Below are 21,477 nucleotides of genomic sequence, written 5' to 3'. Positions count from 1 at the left end.
TATCATATCCCTTTTATTTTATTGCTAACACTTTATATGTAACTGGGAAAGGTACAATGTATATTAACTGTAGTATTCCTTGGGATTTAGCAGGGGGGGTGGGGAAACAAGTAAAGTTTGTAAGAATGTACTGGGGGTTGGCTTTTTAAATGTCCCTACCCTTTCTGTGCCTTAAGTGTAATAGAATAAAGCATTCAGATTGCAGGAAGCTTGAAGTAATGTGTCAGTAAAGCCGTTTCTTTGAAATAGCCATTATTTATCCCACAAACACCTGCTTTTTTGTTTGTTTTTCCTGCAAATTGCCAATCTTGTACGGAAAAGGAGAGACAGGGTGTTGGAGTTTTCCCCATCGTATCCCCAAGTGCCTTGCTGAGGTCTTACTTCCCTTCTCCCAATGCTGCTGCACTTACAGCCTAATGAATATCGGACAGGGCCCCTTTTATGTGTTGCTTTCAGCCCCTATCCTTAGGTCACATTCTTAAATCGCTTACTTGTATTTTAAGTCAGTGTAAGCACCCCCTTCATTCATCAAGGGTCTGGTTTAAGTTGTTTAGTTGACATTAATGGAAGTCTTATAGGCAAAAGAAGTGCTACAAGTTCTGGGTCAAAGGAAAGGAATGTATTCAAAGAAAAGGACCATCGACATGGACATATTTTCCGCATATACTCAAGTATAGGCCGAGTTTCCCAGCACATTTTTAATGCAGCTTGTGTGGTGAAGTGCCTCAGCTGATATTTGTGTTGGCTTATACTCGAATGTACAGTATGTTGACCCTGTAGTATCCCGTGGTCTTTATTATCCCTAGTTATAATGGTAGTTCTGACTTGGGCCTTAAAAGTAGTTTTTTTCTTTTTTTGGTAGAAAAGACTTTTCTGTGTCCAGATCACTTTTGTGCAGCCACGAAACCACTTGAGAGACTTTAGTGTTTAGTGGAAAGTGACAATACTGTGTTTTTATGCATAGAATGTGCCCGTGTGCATATAACACACCAGGATAGCAGGAGCCACAGGGCTTCCCAGTTACTTGCCTAAAAATATGGTGTGGTTTGCACAGGTGCTTTTTAAAATCAAACTTTTTTCTTTGCTTCTAATTGGGGTGTGCTAAGTGGCACAAAGCAAGGAGTTGGAAACTGGAAATTACTTCCTATGTTTGGGGAAGCTTGCCCTGGGTATTGTCAGATGATACTCAAACTGCACCTACTTTGCCAAGCCTCTGGTCTGGGTCAATGGCTACATTTTAGAAAGTGCAACTCCCTGCCTAGTTTCCTGACCTGAGTCACTCTTCTAGATCATCCTCATGAATTGTCTGACTAGCTATTGAGGAATGGTTCTCAAGCTTCATGTGCCGTCAAAGATTAGCTATGTACATAACTTTGTTTTGGCCCAGTTAGAATGCAAATAGCAAATTGTTTTCATTAATGCAAGAAGGGTTTATTTCTCCTGCTGCATTTGGTAATGGATTTAGAATTTCTAGTCGTTTATGGTAGCAATCCCAGGTCTTTTTTTATTATTATTATTTTGCTGTGTCCTTTCCTTTATGGATTGCAGCTACCCCTGGAGCATGGAATGGTGTTTGCCTGCTGCAGTGGATTGTTCTCACAGATTGCAGCAAGTGTCTTGGGTCTTGATTGACAGCCAGACAGGTGTTTGGGGATGGAAGATATTCCTAAAGAGCTTCATCTCAAGAGTAGAAACAGCATTACTTAGACCTGGGCTTTTGTTTGTTTAAAACATGAAACATGTAACCATTCTTGCGCTCATTTCCTAGTTCTGTGAAGTCCCTGTTAGCACAGCTAGAAACAGAGAACCTTTTATTTACACACCCTACCCCACCCCCTTGCTAGAAAGGAAGTTTGCCTGTTTCTTATCTATAGGGCTGTTATCTATAGGGTTGGTTTTTTTTTTTAATGCTACATTCTTTCCAGTGATCTATTTTGGACTCTTGCCTTTTATCATTTTAATAATTACTTAATTTGCTGTGGGTGTGAAGCTTTAATATTAATTGTAGAAGTAACAATGAAAGTGTGCTATATCTAACATGCCAAAGGGGCATGAGGATTACTGAGGGATTGTCCACCGAAAGGGGTAATTGACGTTTGATTGGATGAGACTTTTCTCTCCTGTTTTCATATGAAATACCCTTTTCTATCTGAAACAAATCCCTTTCTGACTTGTGGGCCTGGGTCAATGTGTCTGAGAATGTGGAAGTAGGTGTGTGGTTTCTCTTTAGTGTAGTAGCTAGCCATCGCACCCTGGAATGGAGCTGGCGAGAGGGTGGGGGTACAGGTTAAAAACAGGCACTGCCTCGATTTGGTATTAGAGCTTCCTTAATTAGCTACAAGAATCGCATACTGATAACTGAAGCGGAGTTTGTCCTGTACTTTTTCCCGTTTGTGGTCTTCCCTTCCACCCACCCTTTTTTTTGTTCCTTTTTTCCTCTGTTACAGTTTAGAAAACGCTAAACCCTCCTCCCAGGCAGCCTCCGTCACGATCCCCGATCACCTCAGCATCAACCTCTCTCAACCCTCCACCCCTTCTTCTTCTTCCTCCTCCACCACCACCCCCTCACTCGCCACAGCGGGGACCTCCGACGCACCCTCCAGCCTCCCCAACCCTCTTCCGACCGCCCCTTGTGTCTCCAGTCTGCTTGGCATGAAACCCATCCCTCTCCTGGCTCTAAATGTTGTGTCTGCTGCTAAGGGTACCGGGGCTTCAGCTGCCGCCACCACCACCTCTGCGGTGCCCTGTGTCACTAACAAACTGAAAGGCGAGAAACAGAGATTCTCACCCTACTGATTGCATATCTTGCGACATCCCCTCAAGTATTTCTTGGTTCATTTTGTTTTTCTTTGTTAATACTGGTGAGAACCAAACAAATGTGAGCTTGTGACCATTTCCTTTTTACTCCTGGGGTGGGGGTGGGGGCGGGGCGGGAGGGTGGGAAGCGGTGTGGTGACCCTTGTTTAGGTTTAGGCCACTTGAGCTGAGTGCCTGTTTCAGAGTCTGACTTGTTGAATTCTTTATCTAGAACCACAGTTCTTGCTCTTTCTTATTCTGTTACCTTTTATTATTTTTCTTTTTTGTAGCTTTACTCTGCCTTGCAATACAATAATGTGTTAGGCTCTGTGTTAATGAATAAAAACTTATCCATTAAAACCCCACCCCCTTTTTTTCCCTTAAAAAATTTTGTTTTATATTATTCAATGGTTTATCAGCAGGCCGCCTTGGCCAAATTTGTGTTTTTAGCTGTAATAAAGTTGCCAAGTAAGAACCTAGTTCCACCGTGTACTGTGCAGGGTGAAAGGGTGGGGCCGGGTCTGTGATCTCTAACCTAACTGCTCAACTAGAAAGTCGCAAACCAACTTAGCTTCTTAGGATCTGGTGCTAATGAATGGTGTAGCCATTTATCTTGGTACTCTAACGGACATAGGCCTGTGTCTTTCATGACCGACAAGAACCTGAGAATTTGATGAATTCTCAAGGGCCCTTGCAAACAGTAGTGAGTAATCCAAGTGTCAATGACAGGCTTCTGCTTTCCTCCCATGAGCAGCGACTTTGGATTCTTTACAGGGCACACGGGCGGGGTGGGACGGGACACATGGTGGGAGGTACTGACAGCTTCTTTCTGCAGTCTTCTGAATTAACACCACATACCTCTTCTCTGAGTCCCTCAGTCAGTTCTGATGATTCCCCGGGTGCACTCGCCCACCGTCACTATCAGGAGGAGAGAATTAGAATCAAGGATTTTGAGGAACCTTAAAAATGGACAGCCCCTTCATTTCACAGATGAACTAATAAAAAAACCTTAAACAACGTTCTGAGACCACGTGAATGATTAGGCACAACTTACAATGTTCTGCTTTTACTCGGTAATCCTCTTATCCCATACAGTTCTCCGTACAGTGGAGAAAACTCCAAAGCCAGAGGACGCGCAGCAGGATGGAAAGTAGTGCCCTCCCCCCTGGTTGTTAGAGACCTTGATGCACAGATTCCTCTCTGATGCTCCTTGTGTCCCATGTCCCCTTTGGCTTACACTTCCTACTTCAGAAGGTTCTGTGGCAGTGCTTCTCAATCTTCCTCATGCCACAACCCTTGAATACAGTTCCTCATGTTGTGATCCCCCAACCATAACATTATTTCCATTGCTACTTCATAATTGTAATTTTGCTACTCTTGTGAATCTCGGGCAACCCCTGGGAAAGGGTCCTCGACCCTGCAAAGGGTTGCGACCCACAGGTTGAGAGAGCTGTTCTTTGGTGTTACTGTGACCCCTCAATTGGGATTATGAGTTGTAAACCTTAGAGCACCCCCATAGGGCCTTTCTGTCCTAAAGTTCTTAGCATATTTCTAATTGACTGTCTCTGCCCTCTAAATCTCCACTAGTCTTGGTGCACATTGTGGGCAGTTTTTCCTCCCTAGGTCATTGGGTCTAGTATGCCACCCTACTGTGTTAGCTTACTTTTTTAAGCTTACTTAGTTCCTAAGTCAAAGCTATGTTCAGCAAGACCTTGGGTTTTTGTACTTAAATTTCCTTTTTAGCAAAGCGTTCCCATGAACCCTTTCTGTTAATGACCACTTCTCTAGATAGAGAGCCCATCTGAAGCTTTGGGGACTCGACCACCTTGCTGAACTGCAGGAACCACTGGTGACTGCCTGGGTCGATGGCGCTTCTCTTATTATACTTGTTCACTATGTGATCAAACACTCAATGAACAATAGTGTGAGGGAAACCGTTTGTGTGCGCGAAGAAGCCAAAAATTTGGTGAGTCACTGTTAGCAAGATTGATTTACTGCGGTGGTCTGGAACCTCTCCCGACGTATCTCTCAGATGAAGTCGATCAGGTTGAGCTGAGGGGACCTCTCTGTTTCCTCTTCCTGCCAACTTTTGGTTGCGAAGGGATATAAACGTCATGTTCTTGTGGCCACACGATCACGCGCAAATCTGTAGTGTAGAACTTGGATTGACACTTGAGTCTCAACATTTGGTACCCTTCAAAATGGGGTCATCTGCCAGTGAAGCATGCTGAACCCCAGCTACCTCAAACCCCCAATTGGATAACAGGTTCTCCAGTGCCTTATTTGATGTGGTATAGCGTTGGAACCAGACATTTCTGTGGAGAATTTGGTTTGCAAGAGGATTCCAGGCTTCTGAGATTCTAGAATGAGCGAGGCAGATGGTGAAGCTAAGGTCATTTTTGTCTGCCTCTATTAACTCTGGAGAACTAACCCACAAAACCAGCCCTCCCCCCTTGGTCGACTGCTGCTGCTGCTTCTACTTTCCCTAGTGTTTCACACTATGGCCACGGAATGAACAGGCCTTCACTCTGGTCACTCAGGCTGTTCTAGAGGGAAGGTTTGTCCCATCTGCCTCAGGGTTAGCCTCATTGCTACTTTTCAGATAAAATGGTTCTGAACTGGTGTTCTGTCACTTAGGACTAAGATAAGCCCCACCCCCCCCACCCCGCATTGAGATAACCCTTTAGGAGGGAGGCTCTTGGAGTGTTTCAAGTTTGGAACAAAGGTTCCAAATGTGTTGAAGGGACACCACCACACCACCATCGAGTGACTGGGGTGCAAGTTCAGTGTGTCTCAGTTGAAGCAGCATGCATTATAGGGAGTAAAGGAAAGTGCTGCTGGTAACCCAGGAAACCTTCACAGGCTACCCTCGGCCAGAAACACACTGGTCCTTTTGGTCCTCATTCTCTCTACTGCACAACCCAGGCTGAGAGTTTGTGGGTGAGGTGCCGCTGGGCTCTGGGACACTAATGTTGAGTTCTTGTTTGTTTCTGTGTTACAGGCTTTCCTCGGAGACGGGTGGCATGGGGAGCAGCTAGAACCATGCAGACTCATCCATAACCCCTTTCTGCTGTTCACCACCACCCATGATCCATCTGTGTAGTTTCTGAACAGTCAGCGATTCCAGGTTTTAAATAGTTTGTAAATTTTCAGTTTCTACACTTTATCATCCACTCGTGATTTTTTTAATTAAAGCGTTTTAATTCCTTTCTCTGTTCAGCTGTTAATGCTGAAATCCATATTTAGTTTTATAAGCTTCTCCTGTTTTTTTTGTTTGTTTTTTTGGCTCATGATTTTTTTTTCTTGTTTGTCATGGATATGTAAGAGTGGAATATTAATACATTTCAGTTTAGTTCTGTAATGTCAGGAATTTTTCAAAAAAAATTAAAAGATGGACTGGAGCTTTTCCTTTGTGAATAGAAACTGGATGCCACTGATTCATGTGGGTTTTATTCTTGTTGTCTTGTTTTTGCACCTTTACTCTCAAAGGACAAGGACAGGACCCTGCCTGGGTTTTAAATAGAAGCTTTTATTCCAGTTCAGATGTTTTCTATCTTTTTTTGTATGTACATCTGGTCCCTGGACTCTTACATACGGTGGGGGGACAGTTGGCCTTTCCTGGGACCTGAATGTACCAGGATGCATGGGGCAGCCAGAAACCCCGTCTGACTAGAGTCCGTGATGCCACCCCCTTGTACATTTTAAACTGTAGAACTTTTTTGGTTATTTTTTCCTTTTGGCTAACTGCAGGATTATAGCCCTCTTTCTAGACCACCACCACCAGTTGCTCACTCCCTGGGAGGAAGTTGAGGCCTACTGCTTTGGGAAGATGGACCCGCTCAAGTCCCATAGAGCCACTGGGAGTTGGGCCTTGGGTCTGGTTGAAGCGCCTCTTAAGGCGCCCACCATAGTAATTTAGATGTTTCCTGCCATTTCTGCAGATAGCTATAGACAGCTGGAGCATGAAGTGGGGCTGGTGTAATGCTTCGTAAAGGGGGCAGTACTGGCCCCCGTTGTGTTGGGCGTTGCACTGACAAGATCCAGGGTGACTTCAAAAGGGACTGCTGAAGGATAGTTGCCTCCCTTCCCCTAAGGCAAATTAAGTTTGAGAACCTAGGATTTCGTGAGGACGAAAGGGAGTGTCCAGCATCCTCACCCAAAGCCCCCACTGCTTCCCATGTCTGCCACCCCATTCTGTCACCAAGAAAACCCTCAACAGCTGGGTGGGCCTGCATGGAGTGGTTATATTTCAAGGTTTTTCACAGGGGTTACAAGAGACAGTCCCCACCCAATCTGGCCCCAGGATAAAATTGGGCTTCCACAGTACCCCACTCCTTCAGCCTGAGCCATCACATGCTATCAGTCATCTGGCCTCCCCCAGGCCCTTAACCCGGGTTTGGGCAGAGAAATGGAAGGACAAAGAAATGAGTTACATTGCCACCTGAGAAATCTCAGAGGGGAGGACCCAGCCTTCACCTCCCTCCTCCCCAGTGCAAAATGTGTAAACAGTAAACGGAAAACAAAAAAGTGCTAAGTGGTTCCCTCTCCTGCACCCCAGGATCAGGTCAAGGTACAGAGGTGTGCCTGAGGCACACACCTGGCTGTTCTAGTGCCTGCCCACTGTAGAACGTAAGGAATGGGGTGCAGAGGAGGGCCAGCTTCCCTGTCCCCACAGCTCCAGGGCGAAACTTGTCATTTCCACTGCTGCTGCCAACCCTAGTGCATTGGTTGAATGATTGGGGTGGGGGTCGGGGGGGGGGGTTATCTCCCTTGAGCCTGACTTAAGGCTGGGTAGCCCCATCTGTTGATTATGTGGCGCATATATATATTATTTATATAAATATTTCTCTGTACAAGGAATAAGCGTGGCTTTCATGGCGGGAGGGAGGCAGGGGGCCGCAAGGCATCGCCACTGTTGCAGTTGTCCAGTTCAGTGCTGTCACAGTCTGAATCTTCCGAACTGGGAGGGCCCTGTGAGGGACAGAGCAGAAAGTATTGAGGGGAGGGTTCAGGGTTCAGCAGCTCTTGGCTTACAAATGGATTCCTTCAGGGCTGCTATTTGGCGTCTAGGCAGCCAGCTACTTACTGATTTCCAAAGACCATCAACTCCCAGTGATCCCGGGCTGCAGTTAGCGGCCATTCTACAGGTAAGAGGCAATGATAGGTGCTCTGTGCTATAGGTGCGCACACATCCACTGCCATCAAGTCATGCCTTGCCCTGGGCAAACCCCACAGGGCAGCTAGAACTGCCTTCTAGGGCTTCAGAAGCGGAGTCTTTGTTTCAGGAGGTGGCCTTGGCTTTATCCCTGAGGGACTGCTGTTAGCTTCAAGCTGCTGGCCTTACTGGTCAGTTGCCAGAGCTTGACCCCTAATGCCACCAGGGATCCGTCACATGGACAGTGGCTCAATTCCAACGAACTTGTCTCAAGTGAGTTTCCAAGACTTTATGGACATAGCCTCTTTCCCAAGGGTGAACTGAGGGTGATTTCAGACTGCCCACTGTGACTTGCAGGTTGGAGGTTAAATAGCTAATATATTTGGGCCTTGAGTTTTAGTGGCATTTCACACTGCCTTGTGTCCCCAACTCTGAAATGACCAGCCCTCTCTCTTGCTCCCAAACCTGGTCACTTTGCATTTGGTCTGACTCACCTGCTCCCTTCTGAGACAATCCTGCTGTGGGGCAGGCAAGGAGCTAGATTCTGGGCCAGGGGCCACCCCTGAAGCAGGGGGGTCCAGTGGGATCTCCGAGCCCTGGGAGCACATGTCATCAGACCTTTCATCTGGTCGCTCATCAGTGTTGGTGCTGCCAACCTCTGGTGTGCCGCTGGGGGAAGGCTCACTCGCTGTGCCTTCTTCCCCATCTGACGGGTTCTCAGAGCTGAAGGTAGATAGTGACTGCCGCATGTTCAGGCCCTGAGGCCACCTATGTGTTGAAAAGGGACTACAGCTGAACTGTCCCTTAGACCCCAGAAAGCAGAATGCATGCCGTTACTTTGTGTTCATCTCACCTCTGGCTTGATGGCAGCTCTACTTCACTGTCCACCTCCCCCTCCTCCTCCTCTGAAGAGAGGCCTCGTTTCTGCAGGGGCCAAAGGAGCGCGGGCATCACAAGTGAGGCCCCCAGACTTGGACGCAGAGAGGGCAGGGAAGGGGGTCAGGACCTTGTCTGTGCTTACCTGACTTCGGGTGACAGCAGCCCTGTACAGCAGTGCGGCGGGGGTCAAGTGCTGGGCCCCGGCCCGACTCCCCCGGCCAGCTGGCCCTTCCCTCGCAGTTCCCAGTAGCCCCACCCCCTCACCAGGTCCTCTCGGAGGTGGTTCCCCTTTGGCCCCTCCAGGTGAATCCGGGCTGGTCGAGCCAGGGGCTGACCCCTCACTTGGTGGGGTGTCACCCCGGGCTGCAGGGGGTGAGCCAGGTTCTCCAGCTTCCCCTGAGGCCCTCCGGCCCCTGGTGCCCAGTGCTGCTGACAGCAGGTCAGGAGAGGATGATGACATTTTGCGGAGCAGAAGGTCATGATGGAGCCCACGGAGGGCGGGGGGACAGGCCTCCCAGCCTGAAGGCCCCCCTCCCGGTCCCCCTGGGCTAACTGGTCCAGGTTCAGGGGCTGGCACAGCTGCACGAAGCCCAAGCAGGTCTCCACAGCTGCCTTTGGCGCTGGCCTTGCGGTGACGAGTCTTGCCACGCCGACTCCGTCCTGGTGAGGGGGGGCCTTTAGGGCAGCCAGGAAGTCCCACCCCGCTCAGGGCTGCATCTAATTTAGGTAGTAAGGACTCTGTCTTGAGGATATCTGGCCTGGGGTGGGGGTGGGGTGAGGAAAGTAACAAGGCTGAGATTACAAATCTGCCCGCTCAAACCAGCCCAACACTAGGATCCATGCAGTTCCCTTAGCACCCTCCCTCTCCCACACGGCTGTCCCAACTCTCCTATGCCCCCTGAACTCAGGCCCCACCTTTTGCTGTGGGGTGACAGCTTCTGTGGCACATTCCTCTTCTTGATGAGCTTCTCCACCGTGTTCCCGTGCAGGAGGCCTCGGGAGGGATGTGGCTTCAGCAGGCCCGGGCACCTCCGCTCTAAAGCCTGCTCCCGCCTGAAGACCCAGCCGTCTTCTCAGTTGAGCATATGCCCAGGAAAGGGGGTCTGGGTAGGCAGGCACTCAGGAGGTGGGGATTGCTCCAGGGAGGCGGGCTTAGACTGACAGGTGGGTTGGCTTACCTGAGCAGCTCACGTTCCTTGAGCTCCAGCTGTAGCATCAGGGCATTGAGTTCCATGTAGAGATTGTTGGCCCTCTCCAGCTTCCGTTCATAGTGCTCCCTGATGTCCAAGGCATGTCTGTGAAGGAGACAGAAGGAGGGGGCCCCCAAGGTGAGCGGGGCTCATCAGGTGCCGCCATCTCTCCCAGTCTAGTTCTGAGGCACCAGTTCAGCCCCTGCTGGGAACCACCTGGTATCATTGGATACGGCCTGTGGTGGTGCTTAGTGGCCAGCGCCCTTGGATCTTGGATCTTGTTAAGAGGCCCACTCTGATTCGGTATACCTGGGGTGGAGAAGCTGCACTTCTCAGCATGGGGCTCACCTGCCCCACCACATACCTGAGCTCCTCCCTCCTCCGCATGACCAGCTCCTCTTCCAGGCGGTGTAGACAGGTCCCTTCTGACTTAATCTTTTCAAAATGCAGCTTTACCTCCTCCCGCCACTCGGCCTGGGTGGAGAGAATGAGGGGTGAAGGCCATTTCTCTGCTGCCATTTGGAGGGGCACAGCCCTTTGCCCACCTACCCCTCCAGAAGCCTCCACCTTCCAACCCACAGCGCACCTGGGACTTAAAGTAAGTCTCCTGGGGCGTGGAGAGCACGTCGGCCGAGGCGATGTCCAAGTGCAGCAGGATCTGTCGGAATGATGGCCGATTGCGTGGTTTGCTGTTCCTATGGGGATGGAGGTGGGGGAGGGCCAGGTAAGAACTAGGGCATCTTTCCCAAAGTGCTCTGCAGAACCGAATGCTGGCATGCACTCTGATAGAACTATCCCGCGGTCAAAGTGAGACTTAATATGCTGCCCTGCAGTGGACCTACGAACTCTCCCACTGCGCAAACCTTTTCTGGGAAACTCGTTTGGAAGACACACACATTGGGAAAATGCCCAACCAGAGGTTCCCAACAAAAGTTCAAGGTTCTCCCTGAGACCCCCCTCCCACTCTCCAAGCCAGGCCTTGAATCTGCCTGCTCTCCCTGGTGCGGTCCTAACTAGTGACTCAAGACACTGCTAGCCCTACTTGACAGGTACAGAAGCCATTTCAGAGGTGATGTAGCCTGTCCTAAGTCGAGGGCAGGTAGCTGCAAGGTGGCAGGCCTGAGTCACATGCAAGTCTGTCTGAATTTAATGCACCCCTGCCTGCCATCCATGCGTCAGCTCTCTGCCTTCCTCTTACCCAAATCCTGGGTTCTGGGAAAGGCCTCATGGGCTCTCCCCTCCCCTCCCCGTTTATAGGATTCTAGGCCTGCCCATACCTGGATACTAGATCCTGGCCATCCTCGGTTTACCCTAAACCCCCCCCCCCCCCACCAGTCTTGCTCCCAGGCTCCTCACCAGCATTGGCGAAGGAGGATTTTGAAGCCATCCGGACAGCTAGAGGGCACAGGCAGATGGAGACTGTTGCTTCCCACGCCCCAGATGATGGCTGAGGAATCCACGTCTTTGTAAGGGATCTCACCAGTCAGGAGTTCCCACAGCACAACACCAAAGGACCTGGGAGGGGAGGGGAGCTCACGTCGAGGGGCGCCCTCCACAGGCCCATCACTGCACTGGTGCCGGGGGCTGCACACCACCTGCTCCCCCTTCTCTGTCCTTACCAGATATCCACCTTCTCAGACACAGGCTCGTTGCGGATCACCTCAGGGGCCATCCATGCTACCGTCCCTGCAAAGGACATCTTGGTGCTCTTGTCACTCAGCTCCTTGGAAGTGCCAAAATCCGAGATCTTCACCACATCGTCATAGGTGATCAGCATGCTGGGAGAGAGCGGAGTCAGCTGAGGTCCAGGTCCCTCCACAGACTTCGCTACAGACACTACTTCCTGTTGTACACCATTTGGGACACCCAGCAGCAGGGTGCTCACCGCTCCCCCCGGGAGGCAGTTGCTTAGGAGGGGATTCTGATGGCCACACTGCTCAGGAGGGGCCACCAGCACGAGCCCATGCACGTGGGCTCCCTGCTCGCTCGCTTACTCACTTGGGGGACTTGAGGTCTCTGTGGATGATCTTGTGCAGATGCAGGTAATTCATGCCGCCAGCAATGCCCATGGACCAGTCAACCAGCAGGGAGGGGGTGACAGGGCGGCCAGCTCGCAGGACCTCATACAGCTGGCCCTGGGCACAGAACTCCATGAGGATGCAGTAGCAGGGGGCCTGGGTGCACACACCCCTGGGGGCCAAACAGGTATGAAGGCCTCAGTCAACCCAGCACTCACCTGGGCCCTGCTCCCACCCGTGCTCCCCAGGTGGGGCCCCACCCACAGGGTAGTGTCCCCAGTCCTGTGCTGGACCTCACTTGAAAGTGATGATGTTGGGGTGCTTCAGCTTTCGCAGGTGCTTGATGTCGGTCTCCTTGAGGTCCCGCACCTTCTTCACAGCCACCTCTTCCCCGTGGAATCGCCCCAGGAAGACAGCACCCTGGGCCCCTGAGCCCACCCACTGCAGGTCCAGGATTTCCTCAAAGGGGACCTCCCAGAGGTCTGTGGGCAGGAGCACAGTGCCACAAGGCTGAGCCACACTCAGGAGCTTGGGAAGGCCGGGGGGCAGGGGTCAGCAAGCATTGGGTTGGCTGGGATGATCCAAGGGAGGCGAGGAAGAACCGTGGCCCGAGCGGGCTAGGCCTTGGGGGGCCGCCGGGAAGGCAGAGACTGACCTGGGCGGCTAAGGGACTTCTCCTGGGCTCTGTGAGTGAGGGGGAGACGGGGCAGGGGCTCTGCAGGTACTGCCTACCTTCCTGCTGCTGCTTGTGCTCAGTGGAGTACGCTTTGCCAATCATGGTCCAGACCGGGCGCAGGCAGCCAAAGAGGCCTTCCAGGAAGCCACTGCCACTCTGACACTGCAGCCGCACCTCATCAGCACGCACCCGGGACGCACGGCGCTCGGGGGACCCAGTTGCTCCCCCAGGGCCTCCTGCTTCCTGCTCGTGGAGCTGCAGGACACTGTTGGCAAATGGCTCAGGGGGCGGCTCTCCACCTGGGGAGGGGCTGGGCCCACCCCCGCCCTGCACGCCAAGAGGCACGACATCTCGGAGCACACACTGGGTTGGCGTCAGGTCCTTCTCGGGGGTGCAGTCAGAAGTGTCTGGATCGAGCTTGCGCATAGATGCCTCGCTGAGGGTTGACACAAAGCCCCCAAAGGAGGGAGATGGGGTACGGGTCTCGTGGAGGCAGGCCATGGCCTCTGGAGCCCCGTGTGGCCGTCAGCAGGGGGCCCTATGAGGAGGAGGGAGGGACAGGCTGTCAGGGCCATCAGCCACCAGCTGGGGGCAGGCAGGCTGTGGAACTGGGCCCACACAACAGACCTCCTGGGATTAGCACTTAGGCGAAGCCTGGTCCCCATCTTAGGACACCTTATACACCCGAATTCCGCTCCGGCAGTTCCCCTTAGTAAACCAAGCCTCCCTTACACCGGTGACCCTGAGCATCAGTCTCGGGTAGACACAGGTAACAACAGTCTCACTTCATGTACAAAATGTGCGGCATCCTCAGGTACAGTATCAGCAGAGGGGCTTGTCTTCTGGAAATTCACGGTTTCTTTCCCCTGTAGTTTACAGGCACACCACACCGTGTCTCTTCCACCCCCACCCCCAGTGGCTCTGGCGTGCACACGTTTCTACCTGGGACCTCACCCTCAGGCACACATGGGAACAGGTCTGGGCCTCCTGCAGATACAAGCACACTTAAATGGCTGCGTCCCCTACACAGCCATTCTCAGGTGACAGTTCAAGGATCACTCAGGTACCTACACAGGACACAATTGAGGTCCACTCGGGAGAGAGTCTTAGTCTAAGCCAGGGCTCACACGGAGGTCCGTTCTCTGGTATAGGCGCACACCTTGGCCTGGGAACTACATCCTCTGTAGCCCCACTCTGCACTTTGTGGAAATGGCTGAACCATCCAGGGGGGTTGTGCAGATGACCTTGCAGGGCGAGGAGTGTGGTCAAGGGGTTCACCCCTTTCACCCTCCACCAGACCATGTCTTTCCCCACCCCCTCGTCAGAAGAAGACATGGGTCTCCCCGGCCGCCTCTGCCCTCAACCAAGCCCCAGCTTAGGCTCCCCACTTCAGAGTAGTCACTAGCAAACAGTGTGTGTGGGGGGGGCATGCTGACTTCTGCCACTTCCAGGCAACCTGGCCTCACTTCCAGGCAACCTGGAGGGTTCCCCCAGCCATCAGGTACCTCCTAACTTGCTCAGAACCCCCAGACATCATCCTGCACCCATCTCCTTTCACATCCAGTCATGGACCAGATCTTTCCAATGACTTCTCTCTCCCTCGCCCCTGAAGGAGTCTCCTGAGAATGCTGAGTAGATATTCTGAATCAGTGGGAGAGAAGTAGCAAGAACTGCCTTGGCACAGACATGCCTGAAGGTAGGGCCTCTGAGAGTCAGCTCTGGTTAGCTCATTGCCCTCACGGGGTGGGTGCTTTTGTTCAGGGGCTCTGGGGCCTGTTGGCAAAGAGGCTTACAGTTGGGTAGCTAGCCCCGAGGTTGGCAATTCCAGAACTACCAGGCGCTCTGCAGGAGAAGACTTTCCACTGCCCAGAGTTACCTGTCTTGGACACCGACAAGAGGAGTTCTAGCCTGTCAAGAGTCAGAATTGATTCGATGGCAGTGCGTCTCGAGTTTGGGGGTCTGCAGACAGGTCATCCCAGGCTACTAAGAGATCCGTTCCTGTGTCTTTTAAGTCATTGGAGGTAAGCCCCTCCTGGCAGGCATAGGTTAGCCTCTTTCTAGTGCCAGAGCGGCACTGAAGGTGCTGTCGAGCAAGTGCTGGATTGCTAACAGCAAAATGGGTGGGCAAACCCTCCAGCTGTTCCTTGGGAGGGAGGTGAGGCTGGCGGCTCCCGAAGGACTAACAGCTTTGGAACCCCTCTAAGTCAGCGGTTCTCCACCTTCCAGGTTGTCATGTGATGACCCCCAACCATAACATTATTTTCGTTGCTACTTCATAACTGATTTTGCTACTGTTACGAACCGGGCAATCCCTGTGAAAGGGTCATTTGACCCCCAAAGGTTGAGAACCGCTGCTATACAGTCACTGTGAGTTGGAGTTGACTGGATGGTAGTGTGTGTACGCGCAGTGTGGATTAAACAATCCTCGGGCAGGAAGTGAAGGGCTTGTGATGCGGGCTCAATGATTGGCCCTGCCTGCATTTCACAAGCACCTCGGCTTCCTAGCTGGGCGGTGTGCTTGAAAACCAACCTGTTCTCTCACTCCTACCTGCACAGCTTCTTCAGACTCCCACCGAGTTTGTCGCCTGTTCTGGGACTAGGCTGTGGACCAAGTTCTCCCTCTTTCCCCTAACCCCTTCTTCACGTCATCACAGAACCTTTTTAGGACAAGTGACCAGAGACAGCCGCCTCTTCCGCTCTGGCCCCCCTTCCTCTCCAGCTTCACCGCGCACTGCATTGGTGGTCAGGCCACGCAGGGGAGGGATGCTGAGGCTGACTCTTAGGAAAAGCTTGCTCTGCTGTCCTCCTGTCAGGAGCACATTAGCTCAGTTAAAATCCTCAGGAGTTGGACAGTAAGTAGCCCCGCGCCGTGTCACGGACTGAGGCAAACCAGCAGCCACGGAGTTTTCCAACTCAGGCCGACCTTGTGTTCTTGGTAGAACTGCGACGGAAGGCTTTCTGGCGGTGTTTTCTGGGCAGCAAATGATTAAGGGACAAGTTAGGCTCAAATATTCATGGGCCACTTCCGTTATCTTTGCATTCCACTCTTTCGAGAATGATTTGAGGCCTAAATGTAGCTTATTGCTCCCATTATGGAGTCCTGGGGCCGCAATCCGAAAGGTCAACAGAAGCCACCCGCCGGAGACTCCACATGGGACAGGCCTTCCTGCAGCGGTGAAGTTACAGCGGCGGGGGCCGCTCAAGCCTGGCCTGTAAAGGTCGCTGTGGGTCAGCACGGCCTCAGCTCGAAGGCCGTGAGTCAGACGCCCGCTGTATTCTGGAGCAAACAGGCTCGGAAAGAGGACGGCTCAATCAGGCCCGGGCGCCGAGTGCCCCACGCGCCCCCGGAGGCTCAGCAGTCACACAAATGAGACGAACACGCATCTCGCTGCCATTCCGACCCATAGCGACCCGGCAGGGCGAGGGGGAAGCACCGGGCCCGGTTTCTGCGGCTGTGACTCCTTATGGGAGTGGGCAGCTTCGGCCATGTCCGTCACCGTCACCCCAGCCTGCGCGCGGGGCTGTCCTTCCGAAGGACCCCGGGCCCGGCCCGCTAGGCTGCGGGTCCTGGATCAGCGGAGAGGAGGGGGTTTCGGTCACAGGGCCCCCTCCCTCTTCACGTGGCCGGGGTGGGGCGGGGCTCCCGCAGAAGGAGGAGGGGGTCCAAGTGGGCAACCCGGAGCACAGCAGGTAGGGGGGAGGCGCCGGGCGCTGCGGCGTAACCATGACGACTGAGCCCGAGGCGTCGCGTGAAGTCACCAGGACCAGATTAGCCCAGGGTCACGTGAGCTGCGCCCGGCCCCGCCCCTGACCCAGACTGGCCCGCGAGGCTGCGCCCCCGCCCCGCAGGCAGACCACCCCAGGGCCCAGAGAGGAGGGCCGCGCCGGCGAGAGGAGCAGAGCCCCGAAGGTTCAGAGCCGGTGAAACCACGCAGAGCAAGCCCTCCCCCGGGTGGGGGTGCTGTTCGCGGAAAAAAAAAGATGACCATGGACATGAACGGGGTCCGAAACACGGAGCCCACCCCTCCGGCCCAGCTCTTCCTCTGGAGAAGCCGAGCTTTGGAGCTGGCTTGGCGTACAGAGGGTGCCGGGCTCAGCCACACGAAGCCGAGCCTCCCCGCCGCCAGGCCTCCCCAGAGCCCGTGCGGGTATCCAGGGCCAGCAGTTGGCGAGGGAAGCCATGTCACCTGTGTGTCTTTGGGGACGGTGGGAGTAGCTGAAAGAAGAGGAAATGGAGCCAGGGACAGAGGGCATCAACCAGGCTGACTGACCTCCAGCCGGGCTGTCAGGCTGCGGACCGACTCAGGCCCAGGGGCAACAGTAAACCTGAGAACCTTCTGCCAACACACACGTGTACGCACACATACGCACACACGCATGCATGCACGCGCGCTACCGGTCACCACTGACCCTGGCCTACCAGCTGTGCCCACTAGATCTGAGCTGGGCCATGGCGCCAGGGCTTTGGGGTAGGGTGGGGTGTAGCCCCGTAGCCCGGCTAGGAGCCCCTGGCCCCACCCTAAGGGAGGAAGGCCACCTCTCTCTGGTCATCAATTATGCAGAAGGTGGGGGAAGGGTGGGGATGTAACAAATCCACCTCAAGCATTTACAGTGTAGAACTCTCCCCATGGGCGGCGGGGAGGAGTAGCCCCTAAACCGTCCATCTTCTGGGGAAGAGGTTCTCTGGGCGGCCAGGTTTCAGCTGCTCTGTCACCTAAAATCAGCAGACGGAACCCTGGTCGTGCATTGGGTTTAGTCTCTGGCAGGAAGGAACGTTAGCAGGTTGAGCCCCCTTGCCTCTCAGGAAGATGTAGTGACCTGCCTTCAGGAAGGTCCCCAGCGCTGGGGATGCTAGCGAGCACTTCTCTGTCCAGTGGAGTTGGGGTGAGGTAGAATCAGCATGAGGGCAGTGGGTTTGATTTGGCTCTCGGTTTGGGTCCTTTTTAAGCCAGCAGAGGACATGAGGTGGCCCCCTGCCCATGCGCCCACCCTTGATGCCAAACACCCCGCACATCAGATTTCAGCTACTTGATGTATTGCGGGTGGTTTCCAAAATGCCGTCAGGCCACCGGGGCAGCTCGGGGACAGGATAGCACCATGTACCCTTCCTCCTACGCTGTCCAGCAGGACATGTTGAAGGCCTGTGCCAATGGAACCCTCTGAGTGCCCTCCGGTCCCAAGAACAGCACGCCAATGCCAAGCGGCTGGCCAGGTCCTCCTGGGGCTCAGGCCAGAGGCAGGTGCACCTGTCTCAATCCGGGGACTTGTCTGCAGTCCTCCCCCTCATTTTCCCCTCAAGAACAGGTGAGGTTCCCCCTCCTCCCTGGAATAGGCCCGGGAGGGAGAACTTCAGTGATCCTGGCGACCCAAGTCTTTGGAATCCCAGCCTCCACCTGACATGCTGTGGGAGCCTGAGAGTGGGTATAGGATTGAGCCCCGAGGGCCAAGCTTCCTGTCCATCTGGTGTCCGTTTGGTGTGGTTTTGCTCTCTGACAGGGTCCACTTTTAGAGAGCCTTGGCTTCCTGTGCACGCCAGCGCTCCCTCGCCAGGTGGTCTCAGTGGAACAGGAGGAGGTCTGGAGCATACTGCCACCTCCTTGCTCGGCCTTCTTGGGCAGCCAGGTGCAGGGCCTGTCTTGGTGGATTCTGAAGGGGCCCTTTCTTCTGTTTGACCAGATAAAGGCAGACTTGGTCTCTGGCCTCCTGGCAGCCCAGGGCAAATCTCCACTCCCAGATCCACACAACCAGGTCATAAGAGCAGTAGTGTTCCTCTCCCAGGGCCGAGGTCCTAACTGGCCGCATCCTGCCTGTCCCGGTTTTTAACAATTTTTCCCACGTCCCGTGGCGTTTTAAAAAAGTCCCAATTTTTGGAAAGAATGCACGACAAGCTAGGATATATGGGTTTCGGCTGCCATGTGGCTATTTCACCAGGATATGAGTTTTATCAATGGTGTCCCACTTTACCAATGTTAAAATCTGGTCACCTTACCCAAGGGGAGGCCTGACCCTGCATGCTCCATCTCTACCATCTGGCTGCCTCTCTTTGGAACCTGTTCTCTTTAGCAGCTGCTAACCCTGCCCTTGGCCAGGTGATCCAGGTTACCCTCAGCCCCACCCACTAAGGGCTGAAGGGAAGAGGAGGGAAAGAGCCAGGTGCAATGGGCCAGGCCGCTCCTGTGGGTCTTTCCTGCTCAGGAACTCCGGGGGCTCAGAAGACTTTCAACTCATTTCCACTAGCAGTGCCCGAGCGGAATGTGTGAGAAGGGCAGCTCGCAGAGAGGAACGTGTCTACATCGGTGGCATTATAGATGTTTTTGGTTTCTTCTTTTGGCTTACGCTACTTTCTCCATCCTAAGCTCAAACTGCTTCTGAAATCAATTAAAAGGGACTTTCAAACTGCAAAAGAGACCGTCGGAACGACACGTTGCTCGTCTGAGGACAGCTGCGTGTCCGAGGGGCCGGGGGAGGCCAGGCGCACGTTCAGAGGCCTGCGTTGAGGTCTTGGCCCTGCTCCCTACCAGTTGGGTGACCTTGGGTAGGAGGCTTCACTTCCATTTCCTCCTCTCTCCACGGGAGGAAGGGGCAGCTGTGCAGTGGAAGGAGTAGTCCCTCCACGCAAGCACCAGCTTTGGGCCTTACTGTCCTGAGAGCCAATCTCAGCTCTGGTCACAAAGTTTTTGACTTCGAACAACCTACTTCTTTGGCCATAACACTCCTCCTTACGAGCATCACGGAGATTACCCGGATGAAGTTCTGGACCCAGACACTGGCACAGGGGAAGCTTCCCACAAACACGAGCCACGTGGAAAGGGAAGCCAAGCATGGAGGACGCACTTGATGAGCTCTCTCCCCTTCCTTCTCAAAGCAAGAGGCGGGAGGGAGGTCTGGTTGGATTGGGGGGCAGAAAAACCAGAGGAGGGCAAAACAGAAGCCAAAGGGCAAGGGCTCTCTAACCTGGATGCCTCTTCTCTGGAATGTTCCCTGGAATGGTGTTGCTGTCTCCTTTCGCCTTTTCCCCAGTGCATACAAGACTCTAGTGCTCTGGGAGCAAATGAACCACACAGAGCAGTCTCTGGAGTCAAATCTACGCCACCAGGAAGCCCCTATGTCTTCTGCTGCCAAGCCAACCCCGTCCTCCTGAAGGGAGTGCTTCCCTCAGCTTTTCTTTCTCCCCAGACCCTGGCAGCAGAGAGGTCGGACTGCACAGGGGGGGGGGGGGGGCCAGGGCAGATCAGGGTGGTGGGACTAGGACTTAGGGTCCTCTTCTTGGCGAAGGCTACCTCTACCACGTTACCTACCGCCACACAGGGAAGGCCTATGGGACAGCAACTGGAATTGAGGGGAAAGGGGAAGGAGGGCTGTCAATTTCCTGAGCCACCTCCTTCACTTGAATTCCTGCCTCTTCCCATTTCTGGGTTTAGTTGGGAATTGAGTCCTTAGTTGTGTTTTCATGTTCACTGGGAGTTGAGGCATCAAACTTGGTCTTGTGTGAGCACCTCAGTTTTCAGTGTGAATGGGCAAGTTTGAGAAGGCAAATCCTTTTTTTGGCCCTTAAATGTGGGATAGGAGGGAGCAAGCCCTAAAACCTGGAGAAACTTCAGGGACTCTTCCTGAATCTCTTCTGCTTGCCTTAGCTTGGTGTGACTCTCCCTGAGCACTGGGGGTCCATGGGAAACGGTGTTCTTGGATTGTGCCCTGAGGGGCCCAAGGATGGGGTGAAGGGACCTAGACCTGTGCACACCCTCCTGCTAGAAGGCCACTCACCAGCACTCCTCTCCAGAGGGGGCAGGTATTAGAAGGTGGGCCCTCCTCATGTCCAAGACACTCACTGCTCCTCTCTCTGCCTATAGATCCTCTCCCCTATCAAAGCCTCAGTGATCAGGAGCCTCAACTATGGGAAAGGACACTTGCTTAATTTTAGGCCAAGGAATGTGAGGGGTGTGTGGGGAAAGGGAGGGGGTTCTCGAGGGGCCTAAACCTGGGGAATGGGCTCGGGGTGCCTGAGAAGCTGGAGAGGAGGGGGAAAGCCACATAAGGATGGGGGAGGGGAGGATGCAACAGCTGGATGGAAAAGGTGGCACAGCTGGGGGGGGGGCGAGGGGGGAAAACGGGGCACCGGGGCGAGAAGAGGCCGCCAAACCTGGGTGCCCAGGAACAGGTGCACTGTGATACAGCCTTTAGGTCTCGTCTGTTGGGGTGGGGGCGGCGTCGGTGGGTACAGCAGGCCTTGCCCCTGCCTCGCCTTCCCTGGAGGGGGTCCAAACCCTTCCTCCTCTCCTCCTCCCTTCCGGAGGATGAGTGCGAAGAGAGGAAGGTGTTCTCTTGCCCTCCGTCCTTTAAGTCTGTCCCCCAATCACCCCTCCCCCTCATCTCCCCGCAACACAGTCATTTCCAGTTCGGGCAGCCCTTCGTCTCCAAGCTGGGCCGCGGCGTCCCCTCCGTTCCGTTTCCTTCCTTCCCATCCCCACGGGGATCGGGTCTCGGTCCCCGGCTCCCCAATCCCCAGAGGCTCAGCATCCCCGCGACACCCCACCCCCCACACCTCCACGCTACATCTGCATCGCGACCCTCCCTTCGCACCCGGATCCCGGGACCCGGGCCCATCCCAACCCCCCCACCCCCCACAACTCGGCCAGGCTCTCACCTCGGGGGCTCCGCGGCCGCAGCACAAAAGGCGGCGCTGCTGCAGCTCCGCTCCGGATGCTGCTCCCGCCTCCTCCTCCTCCTTCTCCTCCTCCTCCTCCCCCCGCTGCCCTCGACCGG

At 53.9% G+C, this 21,477-nt stretch overlaps 2 protein-coding genes across 24 annotated transcripts in view; one reads left to right on the top strand and one right to left on the bottom strand.

The window, feature by feature from the left end:
• Positions 1–6,224, top strand: part of PCBP2 (poly(rC) binding protein 2) — a 21,437-nt gene extending 15,213 nt beyond the window's left edge. For 15 of the 22 annotated variants that reach the window (XM_075551584.1, XM_075551588.1, XM_075551583.1 and 12 more), the window contains one exon: positions 2,448–3,271. In XM_075551584.1, coding sequence (XP_075407699.1) covers positions 2,448–2,796 — 349 coding nt within the window. In that variant the 3' untranslated portion in view covers positions 2,797–3,271. Of the gene's footprint in view, positions 1–2,447; positions 3,272–5,797 lie in introns of those variants that run through there. The other 7 variants (XM_075551599.1, XM_075551601.1, XM_075551600.1 and 4 more) reach the window with 1 other exon arrangement.
• Positions 6,044–21,477, bottom strand: MAP3K12 (mitogen-activated protein kinase kinase kinase 12). 2 transcript variants are annotated; one of them, XM_075551582.1, is made up of 15 exons: positions 21,359–21,477; positions 13,079–13,252; positions 12,771–12,979; positions 12,337–12,520; positions 12,019–12,210; positions 11,640–11,798; positions 11,377–11,535; positions 10,607–10,715; positions 10,385–10,494; positions 10,009–10,125; positions 9,746–9,883; positions 8,973–9,588; positions 8,805–8,875; positions 8,446–8,719; positions 6,044–7,767 (listed from the first exon to the last, which is right to left on the bottom strand). In XM_075551582.1, the coding sequence occupies exons 2-15, from the start codon at positions 13,213–13,215 to the stop codon at positions 7,669–7,671; spliced, it is 2,574 nt and encodes an 857-aa protein (XP_075407697.1). In that variant the 5' UTR covers positions 13,216–13,252; positions 21,359–21,477; the 3' UTR covers positions 6,044–7,668. The 2 variants fall into 2 exon arrangements, with proteins under 2 accessions (XP_075407697.1, XP_075407696.1); XM_075551581.1 differs by having other exon boundaries at positions 12,771–13,252.

The sequence above is a fragment of the Tenrec ecaudatus genome, chromosome 6 (assembly GCF_050624435.1).
Source record: "Tenrec ecaudatus isolate mTenEca1 chromosome 6, mTenEca1.hap1, whole genome shotgun sequence".
Taxonomy (NCBI): domain Eukaryota; kingdom Metazoa; phylum Chordata; class Mammalia; order Afrosoricida; family Tenrecidae; genus Tenrec; species Tenrec ecaudatus.
The sequence above is the reverse complement of the archived record's forward strand: the minus strand, read 5'-3'. Positions and strand labels throughout refer to the sequence as shown.

Bases quoted from the DNA above. Each gene is read 5' to 3' on its own strand.
- MAP3K12 (XM_075551581.1), bottom strand. From the start codon at position 13,215: ATGGCCTGCCTCCACGAGACCCGTACCCCATCTCCCTCCTTTGGGGGC. The intron at 10,495-10,606 runs GTGCGCTGTGGG...CTCTCCACCCAG, and splicing joins AGACTTACTTTAAGTCCCAG to GCCGAGTGGCGGGAGGAGGT. The intron at 9,589-9,745 runs GTGGGGCCTGAG...CCCCCACCCCAG, and splicing joins CTGTCACCCCACAGCAAAAG to GCCAGATATCCTCAAGACAG.